The 23,403-nt window shown below is 36.0% G+C and overlaps 1 protein-coding gene across 1 annotated transcript in view; it reads right to left on the reverse strand.

Moving 5' to 3' along the window:
• Window positions 1-23,403, reverse strand: part of NOL10 (nucleolar protein 10) — a 49,225-nt gene that overhangs the window by 3,806 nt on the left and 22,016 nt on the right. The window contains exons 14-20 of the mRNA XM_064707718.1: window positions 9,882-10,008; window positions 8,830-8,909; window positions 8,554-8,652; window positions 7,878-7,967; window positions 6,011-6,184; window positions 5,375-5,622; window positions 93-195 (exon numbers count right to left, since the gene is read on the reverse strand). Coding sequence (XP_064563788.1) covers window positions 93-195; window positions 5,375-5,622; window positions 6,011-6,184; window positions 7,878-7,967; window positions 8,554-8,652; window positions 8,830-8,909; window positions 9,882-10,008 — 921 coding nt within the window. The remainder of the gene's footprint in view (window positions 1-92; window positions 196-5,374; window positions 5,623-6,010; window positions 6,185-7,877; window positions 7,968-8,553; window positions 8,653-8,829; window positions 8,910-9,881; window positions 10,009-23,403) is intronic.

Consider the following 23,403-nt stretch of genomic DNA (forward strand, 5'->3'; position numbering starts at 1 on the left):
CTTTCATGCAAAAACTTAAGTTACTTGTGCATTATCTTAAAAATTACACACACACACACACATAAATATATATATGTACACATATAGCTCACCTTCTTTAATTTGAATGTTGCCTGTTTGCTGCCTACTGTGGTATCAGACACATTGAGTGTGCCAAGTTTTTCTTCAAGCTTTAAACGATCTTCAAGAGTTTTCCTGCAGAGAAAAACTAACATTAGTCCCTATTTTTGCCATCTTTTTACTTATCATTTAAATAAAAGTTGATAATGCAGTCAAAACTAATCTCAATTTCTCTGGAAACTTGAAATGTCATAACTAAAAAAAAAAACACTCAGGAAACAGAAAGATAAATTCAAATAATTCCCTCCAGACACTGCTTTCAATAGAAATACCTTTAAAATCTATGTAAAGTTCATTGTTTTTGCTGCTAAAAATTAACATGATTCTAGTTGAGAAAGAAACCACACCCTTCTATTGCTATAGTTTTCTCTGAAATATCCAATAAAGTTGGTGATGTTAAAAAAAGCAATGCTAGATATATTCAGTTTCCTTGAAATCTTGTAATTTCTGAATTGGAAACACTTTTGAGGGAAGGAAGTAAGCTTGACTATACACCTGAACGAATTAATCTCCAAACAAATCACTTCACTATTTAATCCAAGCACGAATGCCTGTTTGGACACTGTGCCCAAAACAGTCTAAGTAGTCTGCTGATTAAAAGAACAATACAAACAAGAGAATGTTATAAAGACAGACCCTGGGCCCAGACAGGAGCTCAACACAAGCACATGCCTTCAAGCCCAGTTTATCACTGAGTTTCTGTAAGCAAACTGGTGTAGAGCCTTTCCCTCAGGCACCAAACTCCAGTATTTCTGCAGACAAGGGGGTAGGTGCTGTGGACAAAACTGACAATTTTCAGCTCTCCTCCACTGAAGTTAATGCTCAGCAAAAGCAAGCCACATGGATGTGCCCCAGTGGCTCCAGGTTGTGAGCTGGTATTTAGTATCATGGTTGCCAACATCAGTTAAGGTGGGCTGTAAACTGCAACAGCTGAGGAGTAGAAAAACACCTTGTTCCCACACAGCCTCCAGCTCAGGGGGCAGCAGGCAGACAGGGACAGTGCTGCCTTCAGCCAGCCTCCCTAAAGGCACCCGGGAGTCCTAACATGGCTCATCCTTCTCTTGTAATGTAGGTCCTATGAGTCAAGTAGCACCCTCTGAGAATATGACATGGCTTCTATGATCACACTCTCTGCATGTGCTTAGAAAACATTCCCCGTACTGTAAATAAAATCAGTTTCTGCAATTTGAGATTCTGTTAGTGCCTCATTAGCCCTCTCTGAAGAGGTCAAAGAGATCTTTTCTGTACAATTTTTAAAGCAGAAAATAAATCATCATAAAAACAGAGATCATATATAAAAAAGAGTAGCCACCAAAGTCAAAGGCATTTACTGTGTATGAAGAACTCATGGCTGTGGCCTATGCATGAAGCCTCTGAAGTCCACTGAATTTTGGTTAATGAGCCATTTTATGTAACAAAGACTTTTCAGATTAACAATGAAAAATTACTGTCAAGAACTACTTTATTTCTCATGACTAGGTACTTTGTATTTTTTTCTGTAGTATATTTTTCATTGAGTACATGTAAAAACTTGTTCCATCTGTGCGAATCGGAAAGACAAGCTAAGCCTTAGAGCTAACTGTGGCAGAAGATCAGTCACCAACACTGTGGTGGGATTTCTACATTCAAGTGAAGCCCCATTTTCTCCCCTTTGAAAGTGAACTGGAGAAATATGGCTACAACCCAGCAATTATTGAGCATGACTGCCTAGACATTGCTTCAGTCAGGAGAAAAATTAAAATGAGTAGGTACTAGCAACATGCTGTGGGGTTGTAATCTTACTGAAAAAAACCATAGGTATGGCTCTATTTATCTGAAAATGTGCAGACCTCAAATGATAGTGAATTGTACATACTGATATACAAACAACAGCTGGGTTCTTTGGTTTGGGTTTTTTACATCTTCCTGAACAAATTAATTCAAGAGATACATTCACACTATCATAGGAAGCGAATTCCCCTGCCCTAATGTAAAAACCAAACAAAAAAATTACCCATGCAATTTTTTTTTTTTCTCATTATAAGAGGACAGTTTTTCAGGACATCTCCTGCTGTAAAACAGGAATATCTCTTTACCAATACTAAGGAATATCAACTATGCTTTTGTTGGCTTTCTTGGCCACCTCTGAAGACAAATGCATTAACTGTCATACTTTTTATAAAATATGACTACTATAGTTTTTGATTTTGACATTTTTTAACTTCAGTAACATCTTCTTTAAAGGGACATCAAGTATATCAAAAAACTCTTAGCACACAGATAAAAATCCTTTCCTTTTATGGTTTCCTTTCAAATTACTAGGTAGGAAACTTATGTTGTAGGGAAAGAAAGCAAGGATTTGAAGCTTTTTTGTGCAAGTGTAAGAGTACAAAAGGGGAAAATTAAACATAGACGGATTTGAAACAAGGGGTTTTATAGAACCATGAGTAAACTTTGCAGCTTTCCTGGACAGAAAAATGTAGACTGTTGGTCTAGAAAGAAATTTATAGTACGCATCACTGCTTTAAAAGTTGGGCTTGGAGCCGTGCTGAGTCAGGAACATGTCAAAAGAAACACCCAGTTTTATATAAGTCATAAACTGTTTCCTCAGGTAGAACATTATATGATTAGAGAGAAAAAGAACATCTAGCCATTAAATGCATAGTGAAGGTATTAAGGTACTTAATTATATTGGTCACAGACCATCATCCTGTAACTTGGATATATCAAATCAAAGACAAACATGCCAGCCTCACCAGATTGTACATGCCACTACAGTCTTCCCAGTTTTCAGTATCCTACTTCAATTAATTACCTTTATGCTGACTATTTATCACTGAATAAGGCCAGCACAAAACATATTTATTTTCTCCATAAAATTATAATATGTAAAAATACTTACTAACCAAAGAAGTTAGCTCAACGCAGGCTAAATCATTATGACTACAAAATGGTAACGGATATGCATCATATGTAAGAGATATCAGCTGTTGATTTTTAAATTTCTCCTAAGAATTTGATGAACACCAAACTCCATACTGACAACAATGCTTGGATGACCACAAAGGGGATCAGTGAGTACACAGCTAATTGTTTAGACAATGATAAAAAACCCCCATGTAAGTCAATTCAATGACAGCAACTCAGAAAACAAAGGAAGTGATGCTACCACATTAATTTTTTTGGTCATCCTGGTCTGTCCTCAAATTCCTTTCCTTTTTTTGTTTTTTTTTTACATTTTACATTACAGTCTATTTGTGCATCTACCAGAGAGGATATCTATTAGCAGCACATCTTAAGACATTCTCCTTTCTTTACAAGCAGCCTGCTACAAGTCTTTTGATGGTTTATGTCATCACAGATATTTCTTCCTCTACAGGACAGGTCTGTGATATATGCTTTTGCTTCTCCTGGGGTGAAGAAATTATTTTTCTCCCTTAAACCCATATAAAATGTTTCTCTTCCTTACAACTATCTTGGCTTATTTACTTGAATTTCAACACCATTTTTCACATTTAAGCCTTCTGTATTTTGAACAAAATGAAATCTTTATGCTTCAAATTGAGAGTCCTTAGAGTTTTCTTTGGGGCTCAGCAGCTGAATTTGTGCAAAAGAGCAGTATATGAGTAGTCTGCAGCCATACAGTCTTTTAATGAAATATTTCACTTGCACTGAGAATACAGTGCCATTTGACCAGTGTTTCAGGCTCCTTCCAAGTTACAGCTAATATGACTATAAACCTAATCACAATGTAAAAAATTATTTTTAACCTATAATACTTTGTCAGAGTATCCGGAGTAGATTTTCTCCTGACAAAGAAGAAAAACTGACAAAATTGAAAAGTTGCTTCATCGTCTGGAACAAAGGTAAAAAGAAGAATAATCAGAAGACAGTTAATGGAAACATCTAAGGAAATTAAAAGTTCAGAATAAGTGGACATATTCAATAAAAAGAAGAAAGAAAAATCCCTGTGTGAAATTACTTGCTGATAAAAATAGCTAAGGAAAACATGGCAATCAGTTTTGCTGAACTGCTATAAATCCCTATTTATAAAATATCACTATTTCTGCTTAAAAGAGGTCTTACAGTACAACATGGAAATCATAGACCATCTAACTACCATAGGAACACTGTCTTGCTAATACTTAAAAATCCACTTTACATGATCATTCTAGTTAAAAGGTTGAATTTTTATCAAGTGTTTCTTTATGTGTCTCCCAAAAATTCCCACCATAAAACAACTAGATTGTAGAGTAGTCATTAGTGACAGAAAGAAACAGCCCCATTGTATTATTCACCTTCTTTCCTTTGCCTGTACAGTTTCATTCCAAATAAAACCGAAATGTTTATTATGAGATCCATCGAGCCCAACAATCCATTTCCATCATCAGTCAAAATTCTGTTCTGCACCAGCTGTGCTGCAAGAACTTTGAAGTTACTGTCTTGAAAGGTTTAATGAGTGTCTGTACTCCAAACAATAAAATTCTATTAAATCTCACCTTCTGAAGGGCTCAACTCACCTCTGAAAAAAACTAAATCAATGAGATTTGCAGCCACTGAGCACCTCAAAGCCAAGTCCTTTAATTAATGTGCTCTTTCTTTCTTTAGTTTGAAATGCTTATCCATGTACCCATTATTTCAGATGATCACCAATTTAAGGAAATGAAAGAACCAAACCAAACAAACTACACTTAACAAACACCCTCCTAGCCTGGTATTTTGTACTGCAAAATGAAAAACAGAAATAAGTCCTGACATTATAAGGACAGTGTAGATTTTGAAAAATTCTAGATGCCATAAAAATACCCAAACAAAACAATTTTTCTTTCACCATGTTGACCCATCTTGATCCTACTCCCAAAACAGTGACCACTTATGTAGCATTCTAAACCCTTTTGGACAGTCAGATTAAAAACATCCAGTCTGTTAACCTCATAGTGACACTAGTGGAGAAATATAACCAGTCTCAAAAGACATCACTGATACCTGTGAGAACAGCACTGCACTAACACTGAGTAATGGATCCCCCAAACGGACTCAGGAGTATCTTACTAATTTCATTTGCATTGTGTCTCTGTCCTACTTTAAATAGTGTATTTGTTTATCTATAAAACAAAGCATACAATGACCATGTCACCTTAAGTTATACCCTTGGATCACCAAATGTAGCTTTACTATCAAGTGCTTCCATGCCAAAACACTGTGGGCCTGCACTGTAGGGAAATACTTGAGAGTCATCTACCCCCACCTATTAAAATAGGAACATTAGCCTTACTTCATTAATTTTTGTTTTTTGGCAGAGTCTTTGAAGCTTCTGAATTCCTCTCCTTCTTTAATCTCAAAAAACTGAGGTTTTAGTAATGTTTGCTGATCCTCCTTGAGCCTTTCCTGCCGCTTTAGTTTTTCCTCTTGGCGTAAAAGCTTGCGCTGTTTCCTGACCTCTTCAACCCAGCCTTTTTCATCATCTGAACTCTCAGAACTTTCTGCATCACTTGCTTTTCCTTCTGGTTCTTCCTCTTCTTCCTGCAGACAAAAATAGTATAAAATAAGAAATCATCAACTAATTTTCTTTCCAAATCATTCCTGCAATTGGAGTACGTGACAGCTTTTACACAGATACAGCTGCAGACAACTACAACTTTTGAACAAAAGCAGTAACAGCAAATAAGCTGAAAATATATCACAAAGTTGTTACCATCTACATATTTTATGTTTTTTCAAACCTGTGTTTGTGCAAAAACAGTATTACATCTAAAAACTAGAATAAATTTATAAATGACACTTAATTATTGTAGCTGGTAAGACATCCTTGCATTGCCTTCATCTTTCTGGGGTGAAAAGTCTGAAAGCCTGAAGCAGAGGAAAAGAAAACTCCATAGGCTTTCTTAATCCAAATGGGAAAATATTTTACCTGTCCTTGTGCTTCCAGTTCTTCTAAGATCTTTAGCTTCCTCTTTCTTTTCTCACTTATTTTAGAAACAAGTGGGTTAAGTAGCCTAAATTCTTCACTCTGCTCATCCACCTGGAAATCTGGATTCTCAAACATGACCTTAAAACGATCATCTTTGAGAAGGCTGGGCAGATTCTGGAACAGGAGCAAAGCATGAGCAAGTTAGACAATTCTGAAACAGACATTAACAAAATACGTAACACTTTTTCTTAATTAAACTAAATTAATAACCAGCATATGAAATGCCAGTTGCTTTATCCTTCCAGGTCAAATAAAAATCAAGATTTATGCTTATTGTACTTTAACAAAGATTGTTTTAAGCTACCTGTAAGCAAGAGTTTTTTTAATACAAAGTACAGACACTTTAAATACACAATTACTAATATTTTCAGATAAATGTTTCTCATACATTCAGCCAGCTAGTCTGGAGACATGTTGATATCTACTGACTAATCAGCAGTACCTGCAAGGCAAATATACTGCCTGATGGGGATGAGTCTACAACATGTAAAACAAATTATAAGGGTACGTATCTTTATGTAATGCTACTATTATTTTAGTGTAAATACTTAAGAGGAAATGTTGTTATACATATTATAACACTTTTTCTTCACTACTTTCACACGCAGAATGTAAAAGGCAGTTTAAATCATGTCAAAGTAAAATGAACTCAGTATAAATTATGCTGCTGGTGAATTCAGAACAGTTCAAGCTACTAATTCATCTTAGGAGAAGACCAGTTACTGTCATTTTGAAATTATTGCACAAATAGCTTTTTAATAGAAAATGTTAATTTTTTAATATTGCTCAACTTATACCAGCATATTAATCCCACCACTGCACTAGGTTTTCATTGTTATTGAAGCAAAGGAGGGTGGAACTAAGGATACAGAAAACAAGAATAAATTTCAAACACAAAACCAGTGCAAATGTGTAACTTTCAACCACAACAAAAATTAAATCCCAAAGCCTGAAATAAATTGCTTGTCATAGGACTCTAATACTGTTTGAGAAAAATAATCTCTATGTACATTTTTATATACACTTTATTTAGTCCACTTAATAACACAATCTCTAGGTACTTCAAGACAAATCAGTCCCCATCTACTGAACTCTCATTTAAGTTTCACCACCAACCTATCTTTTTAGTAATTCATCCTTCCTCTAACCTCAACACTAACATTTCATTATTTATCACATGCAGGCTAGTGTCTGCCTATCATGAATGCTATAGTCCTGTAAGAATGAGCACCTATGAAGTGCTACCTATAAAAAGCCCTCCCTCCCACTAGATACTAAACATTTACCCATTTCTTCAATTAAAAACTTCTCATAGCAGAGTAGTAGATTACTTTTAACATCTAGAAGAACTCCTGTTGCATAAAAGCAAACCATTTTGGCTATTCTATAAAACATATTTAACTGTATACACAAAAAAGGCAATTGTATCTTAAATTTTATAGATAACATCTATCCTGTCATGGTCACCACCAAAATACCAAAAACATATGCAAAGAACAAGTCTTGTTTGAACAGCTGTGGTATTGAGGCTGCATTAACCAGTTTTTGGAGTTCTGTGAAACCCATATTACCTTCACAATGGGTATTTAATAATTTTTAGAATCAAGTTACTATATGTTTTTTTTTGTGCTGCAGCTACAGTCAAATACACTTAAAGCCACCTACCAGAATACGTTATTTGTAAGAAACAGAACCAATGGTATTTTGAATCTCTTTGGCCAAACAGCAACAATAAAAAAAAAAGAATCCTGTAAGCATTGCTAGTTCTGTGCTCCCAGCTAGAGAATTCACCAAAACAAGAGCTCACCTTTTGTTTTCTTTTTTTACTGAACTGTTGCTCTTCTCCTTCTTCTTCAATCAGTTTGAGTGCAAGTTCTTTATTAACTTTTGGGAGTTTCTAAAAAGAGGAAAGCAATTAATAAATTAGCCTTTTACACATGCAACCTACATGCTTTACTTACAACTGTTTCAGAAAAGCTCCTTGCTGTTCCAAATATCTCTAAGTACTAGTAAAGTAACTGCCCTTAGAGAAGATTAAAGAACTTGTATATTATTTTTAATTTCTAATGCATCACCTTTAGAACTTTAAAAGCAATTCTTTCTCCTTTTATGTTGAACAGATCCAATCTAGAAAGTTAGTAGTTATAAACACAATACAATTTTCATGTATCTCTTTCCAGAGTATCATGTTTCAATGGCTCAAGTAATTTAATGACAGAAGTAGAAAATGCAAAGTTTTACCAGTGGATTATTTGCTGAAGTGGCAAATGAGATGAGACCTGCTCTTTTAGTTTGGTATCAGCCTTTCAAAATCCCACACATGAGAATTTTGCTTCCATTCAAGAAGTTCTATAAATTACTTTGTGTGTGCAATGACAACAGATTCAACTCCTAAGTCACTACATCTCTAAGATACACTTAGGAATACATTACTCTTTATGAATAGCTTTCCCCAAAGTCTACCATTTATTTCTAGGATTTACCTTCAATTGAACTCTCTGTGCACGAGTTTCTTCTATCTTCTGCCTTATTTTCTCTCTTCTATATTCTTCATAGGCAAAGGGGTTGGCCATCATTTTTGCCTTTGAACAAACAGCAGGAAGTAAAAGGAAAGTACCATTAATACAGGACACAGTCCATTATCCGGATGGAAAAAAACTCCAGCCAAAACAAGAAAAACCACAAAAAGATGAAGAAACCCCACAGCACATATAATTTATTGTTAAGAATAAAAATTGACAAGATTCAGCCATAGTTACCTTATGATAAAGTCTTATGTCCATGAAGAAGCCATGCATGTATGCTCTGAGCAATGATGATCCAATGAGATGAGCAAGGCCTAGGAAAAAAGTTCCAGAGAATTTCAAAGAACTTTCACATATAAAGAACTTCTATTCCAAGACAGCCACTTCACTTCCTTAAGACAAACAAACACTGCCAACGCAAAATATCAATCTAACAGTCACAGTCATGACATCAAGACTAATTAAAAGTGGGAATAAGAATCGTTTTGGCCAGCAAAAAAATTTAAGATTCTTTGGAGCAACCAGATCCACTTTTCTTGTCATAATACATGTTACTGAGCACTTCTTAAAAATTGCCACATGCACTATACTCTATAGAACTTCACAAAGAATTCCAGAGGATGATTTTTGGGAAGTCCATAGATATTTGATAATCCCTTTTTTAGTGTGATAAATTTTTCAATTAAAGAGTTTTGCCCTGGGTCAAACCCAACACAGTCAGAGGTAAAATAAGTAAACTGGAGCAAAACATTGCAATCAAACCATGTAATGGACAGAAAAAGGACTAAGTGCCTCAAGACAAGGTTGCTTACCTTCTCTGCTATATAATTTTCAGTATTTCAATTTCTTGAAACTATTAGCCCTAGAACGATTTGTATTTTCTGAAAATTACTACATTCAAATAGGGTAGCCTTTGGCTGCAAGTTCCAAATTCTATTTCAGCACCTCAAAAATATTTTGACAACTAAACCAACTTTTCTTCCTATGCTTTCCATGTGGCATATGAAAGCACAACCGATTCCCAGATGCATTATACCAGCAAATATCAATTACCTTCTTGAGATAAAAATCTGAGAAACACAAGTGTCTTGTGTTATACTGGTTGGGAATCAAAGAACTTAGAGCCATCAGTCTGGAATATTTATAACCAAGAAAACAAGAGAAAACTAATGTCAGTGAATTTCTAGTAGCCCTCATACACGACACTGGAATTACAAAAATCAGATGTGTAAATGTTCAAAAGCTCAACAAAGAAGTCAGCCAAAGAGTGTATACAACTGTTTTACCTAAATTTTCAAGGTCTTTTCTGGTAACAAATTTGTAATCATCATAAACAGTGCTTTCTGGATTCTCTTCCAGTTCTTCAGTCAAGTTGTCCAAGAAGGAACACCATTTTGGGGCAGGTCCTAAAACCTGTGAATATTAGGGAAAGTTATAACATTGCATTTTCTCACAGAAAGCCTACAGTTAGGCTCTTGGCTACCATGCTACAAACAAATCAATCCCACAGCACTTAGAGAACACAAACCTATTGCTTGCATTACCAACAAAGAGTACTATAGATTATGTAACTGTTATTTTAATTTAGATCATTTGAGACCAGCCAGTCTGGAGGTTTCAAGTTTAACTGTTTCAAGCGGTCCCAGTCTGATTAATTTTTTAAAAGCTTAGAGACAAACATTATAGAAGAAATTACAAACTAATGGCACTAGATAACAACTAATTTGTAAATTGCTGCTGGATCTTGAACGTGCTAGGTTCACTATGCAATCATATTAAATCCTACTCTACCCTGTTTATCTTAATTATAACACCACAGATGTATTTAATGTATTTTATTCAGGGATAAACCCAGACTGTATGAACAGATAATAGAAAATATTAAGAATACTTGCATATTTCCATGATAAGGCAAAAGATTTGTTTGCACAGTATTAGGTAGCACTATCAATGTATTTTTCCATATAAGTTTCCTCCAATTCCCCAAGTTAAAAATCAGCTCCCTTTACTTTTCCTTCCTGCTGTTCTGATGGAGATTCCTTTCCATCTCGACTCATGCAGCCACACTCAGCTGTTCCAGTACTCCTATTTTAGTAGGCGAGTTAGCTGCATGGAAAAATCTAACACTGCATTTCTCTCCCTAGTGTAAATCAGCTGACATTTTAGAATGTTAAGTCACCAGCTAAATCCCATTGTGGGACTTTTAACGAGGCTTCTGATTTGTTTGCTAAAAATTCATGTTAAAAACTCCAGTCAATCATACAAATGCTTGTGACACAACAGCATTTTAAGATCCTATTCAATTAGGGAAACAACTAGAAGTGATTTTATTTATTTAACATACACATAGTTTGTTTTAACTTGATTGCTGATTAACTGTATGAGCTAATGCTGTTCATTTAAAAAACGTGTTTTTTCTAATTCAAAAGTCTTATTTTGAAGACAGCTACACTCAAAAACCCTGTAAAATTGTGCTCTAGACCATAACATTTTATCTATCATTTCTTGCCTGTAACACTCTATTCTAGAGAATAATATTTTATTCTGGCCCACTACTGTCTCTATATTAAATACAATTTATCTTCCTAAGATCTCAGCCCTAGCTGAAACCATTACGTGCCAAATGAAAAGTGTACTTTTTTTACCATGCTGCATATTTCATCCCAATTACCAAGCACTTCCAAGGAAATACCCAAGATGTCACTAACAAGAAACATTTTACCTACTTAATTAACCAAAATCCCCATGTCTGCTCCAGGAATAAATGACATATACAACATTCAGACTGACTTCTTGCCAACATTCCAGAAGCTTTTGTCTCCATCTTGTCTCCAGCCAGATTTAAATTTTTGTTTTATTTCCCCCCAACCCACTTATTTAAATAAGCTTTTATATTAAGCTTATATATTAAAAAACTTTTATATTAAAAAGAAAGACATCTATTAAATGTCTTCATGTCACTTAAGTCAGTTATCTGTGCCTCATTACCAGACCATCAAAACATGACTACAATTTTGTTTTAGATGAAGCAGTTTGTCCTTCTTACTAAAAAAAACTCCCAAGCTGCTTACTAACTAAACAAAACTTCTCTTTTAATAAAATTTAAGGACAATATTCTCTCCTATATGCAAAGCCTGATACTTAGAGTAAAACCTTTCATGGGGCATAATCTGTGCCATGAAACACATGAAGCAAAAACCTGATTATTCACAATCATCTGTGGAGTGAACTGGATGATCAGATCATAGAAAACAAAGTGGGGGAAATGAGATAATTAATGGAAAAAAGTGGTGGCAGAATACCAGGAAAAAATAGAAAGTCCAACCATTATTAAAATTTTGCATGTTAACTGACAGAAAGGAAAACCCTACAGAGATGTCTGTGTATGTTTATTACCTTATTTCCCCTTCTCCCACCCTGCTGAAACCACTTGCCTACGTTCTAGGACACCTTAGGAGCTCCGCTTCATATATTAAAATGAAACATTTTTGAAAGCTTGGGAAGAAATTCAAAAATAGAAAAACAGTATCAGCCACAATGACAAGAACATAAATAAGAAAATTTTGTCCTTCTTTTGCAATAGTAATTCTTCACATAATTTAACTGCTACTGCATTTTTAACAGCAGAATTTAATGGTCCACTGTCAAACAACAGCTGTCCCATGATGATGCTAAAAGCACTCCAGAATGCCAGGCTCCAGGGCTCCACCATTCCTGCACCCAGATACAAAAGCAACAATTGACAGGGTTGGTTTGCACTGGGCCTCCAGGGACAAGGTGGGAGAAGTGAAACTGGCCTGTCTTCCCCAGTTCATGACTTTCCATGCAGTGGCCACATTGCAACACAAGTGGGACCCCTTGGAGCTGCTGTCATCCAGCACTGGCACCACCTCAGCCTGGCCTGCAGTCCCTACTAAAGCCACCAGAACAAAACAAAACTGTGGAGTTTGTGTAGTCAAGTAATATACTGGCAATTTGGAGTGAAAAGGTACAAATCTACCACACCTCACAGAGAAAAAGGCACTGAAATTCACAGCACAAATCAGAAAATGTTATGAGGTAGGTAATTGCAAGCAACTTAAGGGACAGATATGATCTTTACAATATTCATGATATGCCAAACAGGTTTCTCTGCAAGTTTTAGAAAAGTTGCACTCAGTCAGTGGGAAAATAATTATTAAATGAATGCACATCTATGCTTGGCTTTTATCCAAATACTTTTTAGCACAGGAAAACCAGACATGAGCACCAACAGTGATCAAATTAATATTTTTTCCTGTTTTCATTATTATGCTGCTTTCTGTAGGATAACCACTTCTAGAGACAATTTCTGCCAATTGCTACAGAAAGTCAGTAAGATTGCTTTGAAAATGTTTTTGCCCATCAAGAGAGGAGCTTCCCCCACCAGCAGGGCCCAGCTGGCAGCGAGTGAGGGGGTGCTCTGCTCCCCTCCCAGCACTTTCCTCCTTCACTGGAAACAGCACCCAGGAGGTACCAAAGCACAGCTGTCCCTCAGTGTCCCACCACCACACTGCAAGGCAGAGAGACAGATGGGTCACACCAGTGCCCCCTCCCCACAGCAAAACTTACCACTACCATGGTAATGCAGACACCTCACCACTGCCCTTCATCCTATTCCAACCCATAGGAAGTAAAAATGTGGACTTAATAATTATTAATGTTGTGCCACCTAATATTAAATTTTTCTTACACACATTAGAATATTTGTCTACTTTATACATAGAAAACACAAAATATGAGGAGTCGTCTCTGCTCAGTTGCATGCTAGACAAGTCCGAGACCAAACTGTCAAAGAAATGGAAGAGAAAAATGTTCACAGAAAAATATGTTTTAAATATTGTAAAAAAACTTCAAAAATCACAGTTCTTTGTATTCTATTCTACAAGATGTTAGACTTTGTAATCTTGTGGCACCACAAGTCTTACATGGTCCAGAATGTTCTTCTGGCCATGCCTAATTCCTGAGCACTTCTATAGAAATATCACCCTGTCATTGGTCTGTAATTCTCCTAAATTTAACAAAGCCTAGAACAGCATAGGTATTATGCCCAGCCCACAACAGACGTTCCTTATCTTCATTTGAAACACCAGACAGCACTTGTACTGTTTTAAACACCACTCAACAGTTTGACAGCCAGCTCTGTAGAGCTCTTACTGCCACAAAAACCTGCCCTAATCCAAACTAGTACTAAACATGTTCAACTACTTAAAAGAAGTCCAGGATGTGTAGAAGCTTCCATAGTCAGGCATCAAGAGATTTAAATTAAACTACTATGAATGCACATCCAGACAAGTTTTGTTAAGTATCTGTTTGAAGGTTTCTAAGACCAATTCTACAGGAGTGACTGAACAGTTGCTCTTTTCTTCTCAGGGAGCAAAAACAGGTTCCAATCTGTTTTTCTGGATGTTAAACAGTAAGTTCCTGGAAGATTTCAAACAAGGCAGTGATAAACTCTTCAGCAATAAACAAGATGTCAAATATAGTAAGACCAACCCTCCCAATCTTCACTGGTTCATTTTAGCAATCTGAAATACGCAAAATGCTCACAGACAGCATTTATCAGATTTGAAAATTACTCAGTAGAATTTGGAAAGTTTAGACTGTCCAAATTTATTCTAGAAGGCTAACTTAATGTATGGGGACAGCATTTAACCACGCAGTTCCAGAAAGCAGAGGCATTGGAAAGCAGAGGCATTATTTGCTGTGGCTGCATGAGATTCAGAAAAATTTCAGTTTCACAAAAATGAACTCTGTAAGGCTGTATCATGTCGCACCATAGTGATAGAGCTAGTAACAAAAAAGCATGAAAACACATCCTATCACTGTTCTTTTGTATTTTAGAAGTAAAACCTTCCATCAAAAATCTATGTGTTGTGGTACCTTCCACACATTTTGATGAAGATCATGACTAAATAGCAAAAACGTACTAACAAAATAATTCACTGCCATATGATTTGAATAATGGTGATTACAACAAAAATAGCACATATTAAAGGTCTTCAACAGATCTCTAGGTACAGTATATTGAGAAAAATTATTAATGAGTTGGTGGAGACATTTTGAACAAGTCCAGTACATGTGAATGCAAACTGTAGCAAGGACTGTGAAAAGCAGCAAGGAGGATTTCTGAAACAGTAAAGCTTGCAAAAGAATAAATACATCACAGAGACACTACAAACTAGAGCTGAGTTAAGCATCAGAAGAGCGTGACTCTTAGCAGCTTTTTAAGTGGCAATAATGGGGAACAACAAACAACAAATTTCAGATGAAGTCTGAAATATTGAAGAAAAACATTATATAATCTGAGTGCTTGTAATAAAAAGGGACTTGAATTCAGAATCCAAGGTGGCTCATCCATTCCTCCATTCCCAATTAAAAACAAAACCAAAAAATAAAATTTAAAGCACTTCAACAAGGAGATATTATTTTCTAGGCTATACTGTCTTGAAACTAAATATATTCTATATATCCAACTCTACACATATTATATATAATATAATAATGCTATATATATAGAGTTATATACACAACTATATATCACTCTCTCTCTATATATATATAAAACTATATATAACTCTATATATATTATGTATAATATATTCTATATATCCATTCTATATATCCAACAAGGAGAGATTATTTTCTAGGCTACAATTTCTTGAAACTAAATATATTCTATATATGCAACTCAAAGACTTCACATACATATTTACCTAAAGGACAAAAAAGAATTCCTTGGAGAAGACATATAGTAACAATAAGATCTCAATTTTGTTTGTTTGTTAATGAAATGGCACAATATAAAGCATTTAAAACCTTTAACAGGATACAATTGCTGGAGAAAGCAAATGCACATCTATGCATGCATATTCTCAGTTTCAATCACACCACTTAACAGGAGAAAAATTACAGAAGGTCTAATGACGGAGATAAAAAAAAATTATGATCCCCAAGGTGTGAACAGTGATAGAAATGTGCAATTGCATTTTAAACATAATTAGCTCCCTAATTGCATAGCCAAGTTTAATTAATGCAATTACATGAAATATTAATTACTATTCATTTTAAGAATATTGTTTTCAATGTTTTGTTCTCGAATTTTAAGAATTAGACAGATCTCAATATGTACTAACTTTGAAAAGTTTCCATCTAGATGCATTGAGAAGACAAGAGAAGAAAGAACACCTCATTGCACCTTGTTAACAGTTAACATTAAATCAATTGCAAGTGGTAACTCAAAAAACCTAATAGATCTTTTCTAGCTTGTAGATGAGAAAAGCTGCAGCTCTCTGTTCTTGTTACTATGCTTTTGGCCTTCAACCACAGCCAGCCCAAGAGATCAGCTCGTGTAAGAAGGAGCCTTGGGATCACATTATCTTGTTATGTTTCTGTCTACATTTCCATACACAGCAATTCCCATAGCAACCAATATGCTCCAAACAATTTGTAATTTTGAGTTCTCCATTCTTTTGTAATCGTCATCCTTCCTATGAATGCTCTACAATCAACTACAATTATGCTCTGTTAATCTTGTAATTCTATTTAATGGACTGAAGAAAATTCTTTGATTCTCTAAATTAAATTGGTTTGGGGAAAAAACTCCAAACAAATTTCCCATATATTCTTCATAATTTCATGTTTTCATTCACCCTGCATCATATGGTGTGAATTTGGTGCTTTTAAAGACATCAAGTAGCTCAGTGGAGTACAGACATGACCAAGAGAGACTAAATAGCACACTCTCCCCTTTTGGCACACTACTGACAACAGCACTCATAAATTTCACTGAACTATACAATGAATTGGCTCTTTCACTCATCCTAACTCCAGCACATCCAGACATTTTTGGCACATTCATTAATCAGTGAGGTTGAATACCTTTCACTATGCTATGGAAGCTGCCAAATCAACTATTTGGAGGTTTTACTCCTTAGAGAGCACGTTAAAGGAAACATTGCTTTTAAGACCTCCCCAGTGTTAAACAAGAACTCCTGCAGGAACTTGCATGCATCTTCCAGAAATGAGAGTCTAAATCTTTCCACCCTGGTAGTTATCAGATAGTAAGTACTTCTTTTTCTAATTCTAAGCAGTTTGGCTTTATAGTGGTGGTTTGGGGTTTTGGTTTTTTTTTTTTTTTAATCACATACTCTCTGGTCTGATAAGTACTACAGTCCGTTAACCAGTCACAGGTCTGCTCTCACTGTGAATGCTCCTTCTATCTTTTGAAGGAGACAATGGTCCAGTTGCTCATAATGTTGGGAAAAAAACCCTCAAGCGAACAAAGTTACTCCTTAAAACTGTAAATAAAGTTACCAGAATAGCTCTTTTCCTCACAAGACAGAACTAAAAAGGTACACTTCTAAAGTTATCTGTGACTTACCAGCCATGGCATGAAGAGTAGAATCTGATGCCTCCACCAATGTCCCTATCATGTTCTGACATACATAAAATAAACATTTCATCAGTGTTGCTATAGATCTGTTATTTATCAGACTCCCTACAGGTTTTAAATATTGAGATAATGTGAAGTCAGAAAGATACACTGAAACTTGAAGCACAAGAAGACACTACTTTCACACGAAGTCAACTCATCAAATGAAGCTCAAAAGGTAAGGGGAGAGTGGCTTCTCAAAGCATCTGTTACAACCATGAACTGCTTCAAGCACCTTCCCAAAAATACCAGTTGGAAACAATTCAGGAGTTACCAAAAGTGTGTCCTTATTCTACACAGCAGGTTCTATGGCATACCAGCTGTAAAAAGAGAGGCAACTAGGAAAATTGACTTAATCCTGTGCAGTAGGTTCAGCTGGGACTCCCTTCACTGGTTTTATTTACCTATGGACATGTGTTGATTGTCTTTCTTTATCCATGAAAAAAAAAAAAAGTCAGGAACCACATTTTACTCTGGCCATCCACACCTTCCATTCCCTACCACATTTCACTAAGTGCTCATACCAATTCCTTTGCATAGGTTCTGGTACTCATCAGAACCTTCACGAAATCAATTAACTGTTTAGTGACTCTGTGTCACTGAACCAGCACAATCTCCCTCACATCAATACCACCTTCATGGTTTACACAGTCTAACAAAAACCTCCATCCCATCACGACACATTAGAAAGAATAAATTCCTTGCAAAGTTCTTCCCTTGCCTTTACAACTGGGACTACAGTAGAGGCAGACAAGGAAATGGTAAGTGGGAAACTTCATAATGTCTTCTCTTGACCTTCCTTTTAAACAAGGAAAGAACAACTACACAGCTTCCAACTGTTCTAATATGTTCAGAAATCTGTTTCTCAAAACATAATGGCACATACGCCATTCTTCTTACCACACAAAGGGCACAGGCCATCAACAGACAAAACTTCCACTACTAATATGGATAAGAGTAACACCTTGGTTTTAGTAAGTATGCAACAGCCCCCGATGGCAATCTAAATTAACAAGTAAGAACCACCAAAAATAAGCTAGAAATGCCAAGTCCCAACATGTCCCCTTATCAATTTCTCTTGATGGGACAGGAAAATTCCTCAACTGTTTCACTGTGTAGGATCTTGCCTCTTGTGCTTTTAAGTGGCTGGGAACAGAGTTCTTACAGTACACACCAATGCCAAGAAATGTTACAGCATAAATATCTTTACAGTCATTAAAACAACACATACTTGAGGATGATCTGTATTTTAGGGAAATATGAGGAATGCTACAGATATAAAAGTAATGGCAAATCCAGCTCTTGTAGGTAAGGTAGACAAACATGTAAGGTTTGTCTACCTTACATGACTGACAAACTACCAGAAATCTAGGAATGTGTGAGTTTCTAATAACTCCCTACTATTTCAGCTTAATTGCTTTTTGCAAAACTGGGAGGAAGACTTCTGAGTTTATGCAAGTACTGCCAGACAACACAAAGGGAAGGAAAAGCAACTACCTGTTGAGAATATGCAGCTCCTCCAGATAATGAAGATAAGCTCAGCATAAACCAACTTCATTGAAGAGCATAATGCTAAAGAAATTTTGCACAATTCAGGAAATAATTTTAAAGAGAAAGCAGCTTTCAAATAAATACTCGAAAGCTTTCACATACATGATAGTTTTATTTACTTCTAAGGTCTTCTCTGACAAAAAACTTAAAATCTTTGTAAATTCCACTACTTCTGCATAAAATAGTCATAACTCACAAGACATTTCAATTCTGAATGTAACACAGAAGATGACAGTTACCCTGTACTTTCAAACGCAATGAAATAAAGACTGAGTTGAAATTATTACATGGAGAAAATTCTCACATGCTTTGTCTTTTCTGATTCAAAAGCTAAAACACTCCAGTTCTTATTACATGCTGATAGACATGTAGTACATGTACAAATACAAAACTTCCATTCAGCAATTACACATATTCATTATCTGTGACTGCCTCTCTCTACACTGACTGAAGCTAGGCAACTGCATCTCTAGATTTTCAGAAATCAAGTGAAGAATAGATGGACCAAAGGAAAGAACAAGTGCAAGTTAAGAAATAAAAAATATCTTTCAAATACTCAAGGCTTAAAACAAGGGGAGCACACTCCCCCTTCAAAACATGCTTCTTAAAATAAGAACTCAAGAACAGAATTGCTTGAGAAACAGTCACAACACTAAAAAGCACATGATTCTTTTCTCAGTGGTAAGAGCAATTACCTGGTATAATTCCATACAACTTCTGCTTTTAAGAGTTTTCTCCTGTGCTCTATGAAGGGTTTAACATAAACTATACGTATTACTTTACAGTCAGTGTGCTGCTGTCTGGTCAAAAAATACTGAAGAAGTGCTGCCTAGTACACTAACAGCCACAACAGCATTAAGCAGGGTTCATACACATTTATAATCTAGACTAGTACATCATCAGCACCAGAAACATCTAAAACAAGTTTTACAGGAAGATCAGAAATTGTTTCCTGATCATCACACATTGGTGTTTTCCTTCTATATACATGTGATAAGCGGGACTGTGTCTCTCAGCCAACACATGGGAAATGGAGGATATCCTTTGTTGGGAATAAGCCCAGTGTGTTATTTTTCAGTTTGAAAGTGTTTAGGTTAAAAGTAGGAAGCTCACATTTCTGCTTGTAAAGATAAACAACTTTTTTCCTATGCTTGTAAATACTGTGAGATAGGTAATGCATCATTCACCATACATTTATTTTTGTGTAAAGGATTAGACTGTTCTGGATGGAAAACACAATTTTGCAAGATTGACATATCAAAACTCAAAATTATTTTAAAGGCCAAAGATGCACTCAAGTATCTTTTTATTAATGGAAACTTTCTTCTTTTGACACTTGGCAGCCCTAAAGCTCAACCTAATACATTACCTCATAACAACCCTTCTTTCCAGTCATTTCACAGTTTTCAAAATGAACAAACTAAGATTAAGACCAACATTTTCCATTTTACGTCACAACTACCATTTTATTTTACTATCCTTTTTCCCCAGACTATGAAATGCTTTTCTACATTACCTATTGTTTCAGGATAGAAAAAAAATCTCTTAGCACAAGCCAGTTTCATGGTTGCTTTCTACTTTACCAAAAACATGTTAGGGAAGGGCTGTATTGAACAGGATGAACAACTGTCTCCTAGTTTTCCAGAAAACACAGCCTCATCATATGATCTTCAAGACAACACTTGAGGTAGCATCTATACAGAATGACCTAATACTGCCAATCAGAAGACATGAAAACATTCTAAAAGAAACCAAAATCTTGCACTCTATTGGAAATCTGTTCTATTAGTGTCAAAATGCCAAACACAAATATAATAAGAATTGCATCATTTGATTCATAGCTTTTACCACACTAGCCAAAAATCTGTACAGAAGGTCTCACTGTAACTGCATCCACAAACTATCTGAATGACAGCTGACTATGCAGAACACTGGCCCTAAAGGTATGAAATACAAGATGTGGACAGGTAGGTTTGCATTCCTATCATATAAAGACCCAAAAGAGAAAAAAAGACAATCAGCAGATCCCAAATGGATAAAATGTAAGTCTCAGATTAACAAAATTTTTCTAAAAGTCTGTGATCATAGAGCTAAATGTGGAGAGTATAACACAGGGGAAACCTCCCACACTTTTTAAAGTGAAAAATGACAGACTTGTAAAGATAGGTATCTGATGGTCATAACATCTTGTATAGAACTAGTGAGAGCACCCTGCCACAGACTGACAGAAAATACCTATTTCAGATAAATGCTTTTTCTGTCTGTGAGTGAACTGAACACAACTTTAACCAATTCAGCCATTTAGAAGCAGCTCACCTGGGCACCTATGATCAAAGCATGTTCATCCCTAATTTACATTCTAGAACTACTCCAAACAAATATCCAGAAAGAAATAAAGATGGTGAACTAAGATATTAAAAAACTGCTTTCACTTGTATTTCCTTCAGTACAAGCTCCCTCTACAGATTTGTTTCACCAAATAACCAGAGCATTTAATGAAAACATGTAAACTAATAGGATTTGTTGCCTTAATCAGTGATTATATTGTTTCAGGGTTAACCACTCAGGAAAAACTAGTTTTTCTCAGGTCTTGTAAAACAGTTTTTTTTCTAAATCCAAAAAAAAAAAATTAAAGATAAGCATTTTTGATGCATATTCAAAACAAAAAGATGCTGATAAACAGTAATTAAACTAGACTAGAGGAGTATCAAAAAAAAAAAAAAAGAGAAAACAAAATCAATTAAAGAAATTAAAGAATATATGAAAGGCAAACAATGCCTGGTTTAGCTGAAAAGTCATATGATTTTAAGAGGACAAAATTCATATTTCCAACAATAGGGACAGCCACATATCCAAAGTAGGTATTGTATGAGAAACCAGAACCCTTATACTCTTAGAGAAACTGAATCATTGAGTAGGCAAGAAATACTTGCTCTTGAAGCATTTCCAGTTTATAACTCCAACAGCCCTGAACTAGGGGAGTGCTAGGATATCAAATTATTTTCCAAAACCACCTGAAAAGAAGCCAGAGACGCTCCAGGATTTATTTTTCCTTGAAGAGCTTAATATCTTCACTACACCAAAAGTACATTGCTTCTAGCCTCAATAGGGAGTGTTCTGCCAAGACTGCAGGAAAGTAAAAAAAATCCAGAACACAGAATATTACACTCAATTAATTACATGCTTAATTGCTCTCTTCTTTTAACAGCCTAATGAATAGAGCAAGTTTCAGTTTCAGTATGTTCATGTAGCCGAAAGTTTCAAGTCCAATAAATGAGACAGGACTGATTTGCAACGTCTGTGCTAAGATCAGACAAGTTTGTGCAACCAGAAGTAAACACTAAGAGTAAAACCTATGCCCCTTGCTCTCCACCCAGAGCACCTTCTGTACAACCTTCAAACAGAACCTTGTATGTTATGGAACATGACAGCCTCAATTAAGCTTAAAGAGAATCTGACTCATCTTAGATCCCAGGTCAGGGGACCACCATGTGTCAATGGAACTTCTGCTCTCTTCACTTCTTTGGCCAGGATCGGCTTGCACTATTGAATCAACTTATGTTTCTGAGTCAGTAGTCTAAAAACTATCCCAAGGCACACACAACTTTCATTTCAACCTTCTTGAGGCACACATCAAAGTGATGAACCAGGAAGCCAGCTGGCAAGAAGCAGGTTCCAAGTGTTTGCATAAACTGCAAGTTAGCTATTAAACTAATGGCAAACAGCCCAATTCCAGTCAGGAATTCAGAGGCACTTGCCCTCATTAAATCCCAGCAAAATAAAACAAAAACAAAGTCTCTAAGCTAAGCCACTAATGTTACCTATGTAATACAAACATTTCATTTCAAGGGTCAGATTCAATTTGCTTTTTGGTCACTCTGTACTGTGTACCTATATGAGGTATCTTCCCATTGAAAATCAAACCTGCCTGTCCTTTCTAGAAAACAAAAAAAATCACCTTGTACTTCCTCTACTTACAGCTTTGCACACAAAAGAAAAAACTGCAGTGATTTTTTACTTCTTTATAAGAAATGCAATGTTCCCAGACATTCCTAGTCTCAGCTGTAATACCCACTCTGATGAAACTTCTGCAGGAAAAGCTGATGCGTGCCATTTCTTTTACAAGCAATATTATGATACTCACTGTCAAAACTCTTATAATCCTGAAGTTAAGAGTAATTTTTTGGGTTTGAAATGGAAATTTAGCTTTGGCGTTCACAATGGAGAGAACGGGCACACGTACACAGATAATTCAGTCAGACATGAGCTCAGCCAGAGCACATTCCAAGCTGGCCGGACACGAGCCAGCTCCAGTTCACCAGTCATGAGCTGTGCTAGCACAGCACTGTGCCCACACCAATAAAACCTGCTGAGAGGCTGGGCATGCTGGGCTGGGCACAGTCCTGCCCTGTCTGGCCAACTCCAATCATGGACAGCGGATGCTGGGTCTGTATGCATCCATCTATGCACACACCGCTCTGCAAGTCCCACTCCTGTGAATTCTTTTCTCCTTACAGAGAGCACAGCACCCTACACTTGGGATTTGAAGTATCCTCCTTGATCACAGCCATGACAATTCCTTACAGCTGTTCCAATGAGCATTTAAAACAAGAGAATAATTATTAGCACTACAGGCCAATGACAGGCACAGGCAATTAAATGGATTTTATTTACACAACTGTCCTTTGCACTTAGTAGCATTTCTCCCAGGCATCTATTCTGTTGCAGAAATCAACACGACTCATAACTCAGTTCCTGTCAACATCTCAAAGACAAAAGACACATTTTTGGTACTATTCAAGTCT

The sequence above is a fragment of the Zonotrichia leucophrys genome, chromosome 3, assembly GCF_028769735.1.
Source record: "Zonotrichia leucophrys gambelii isolate GWCS_2022_RI chromosome 3, RI_Zleu_2.0, whole genome shotgun sequence".
Classification (NCBI taxonomy): domain Eukaryota; kingdom Metazoa; phylum Chordata; class Aves; order Passeriformes; family Passerellidae; genus Zonotrichia; species Zonotrichia leucophrys.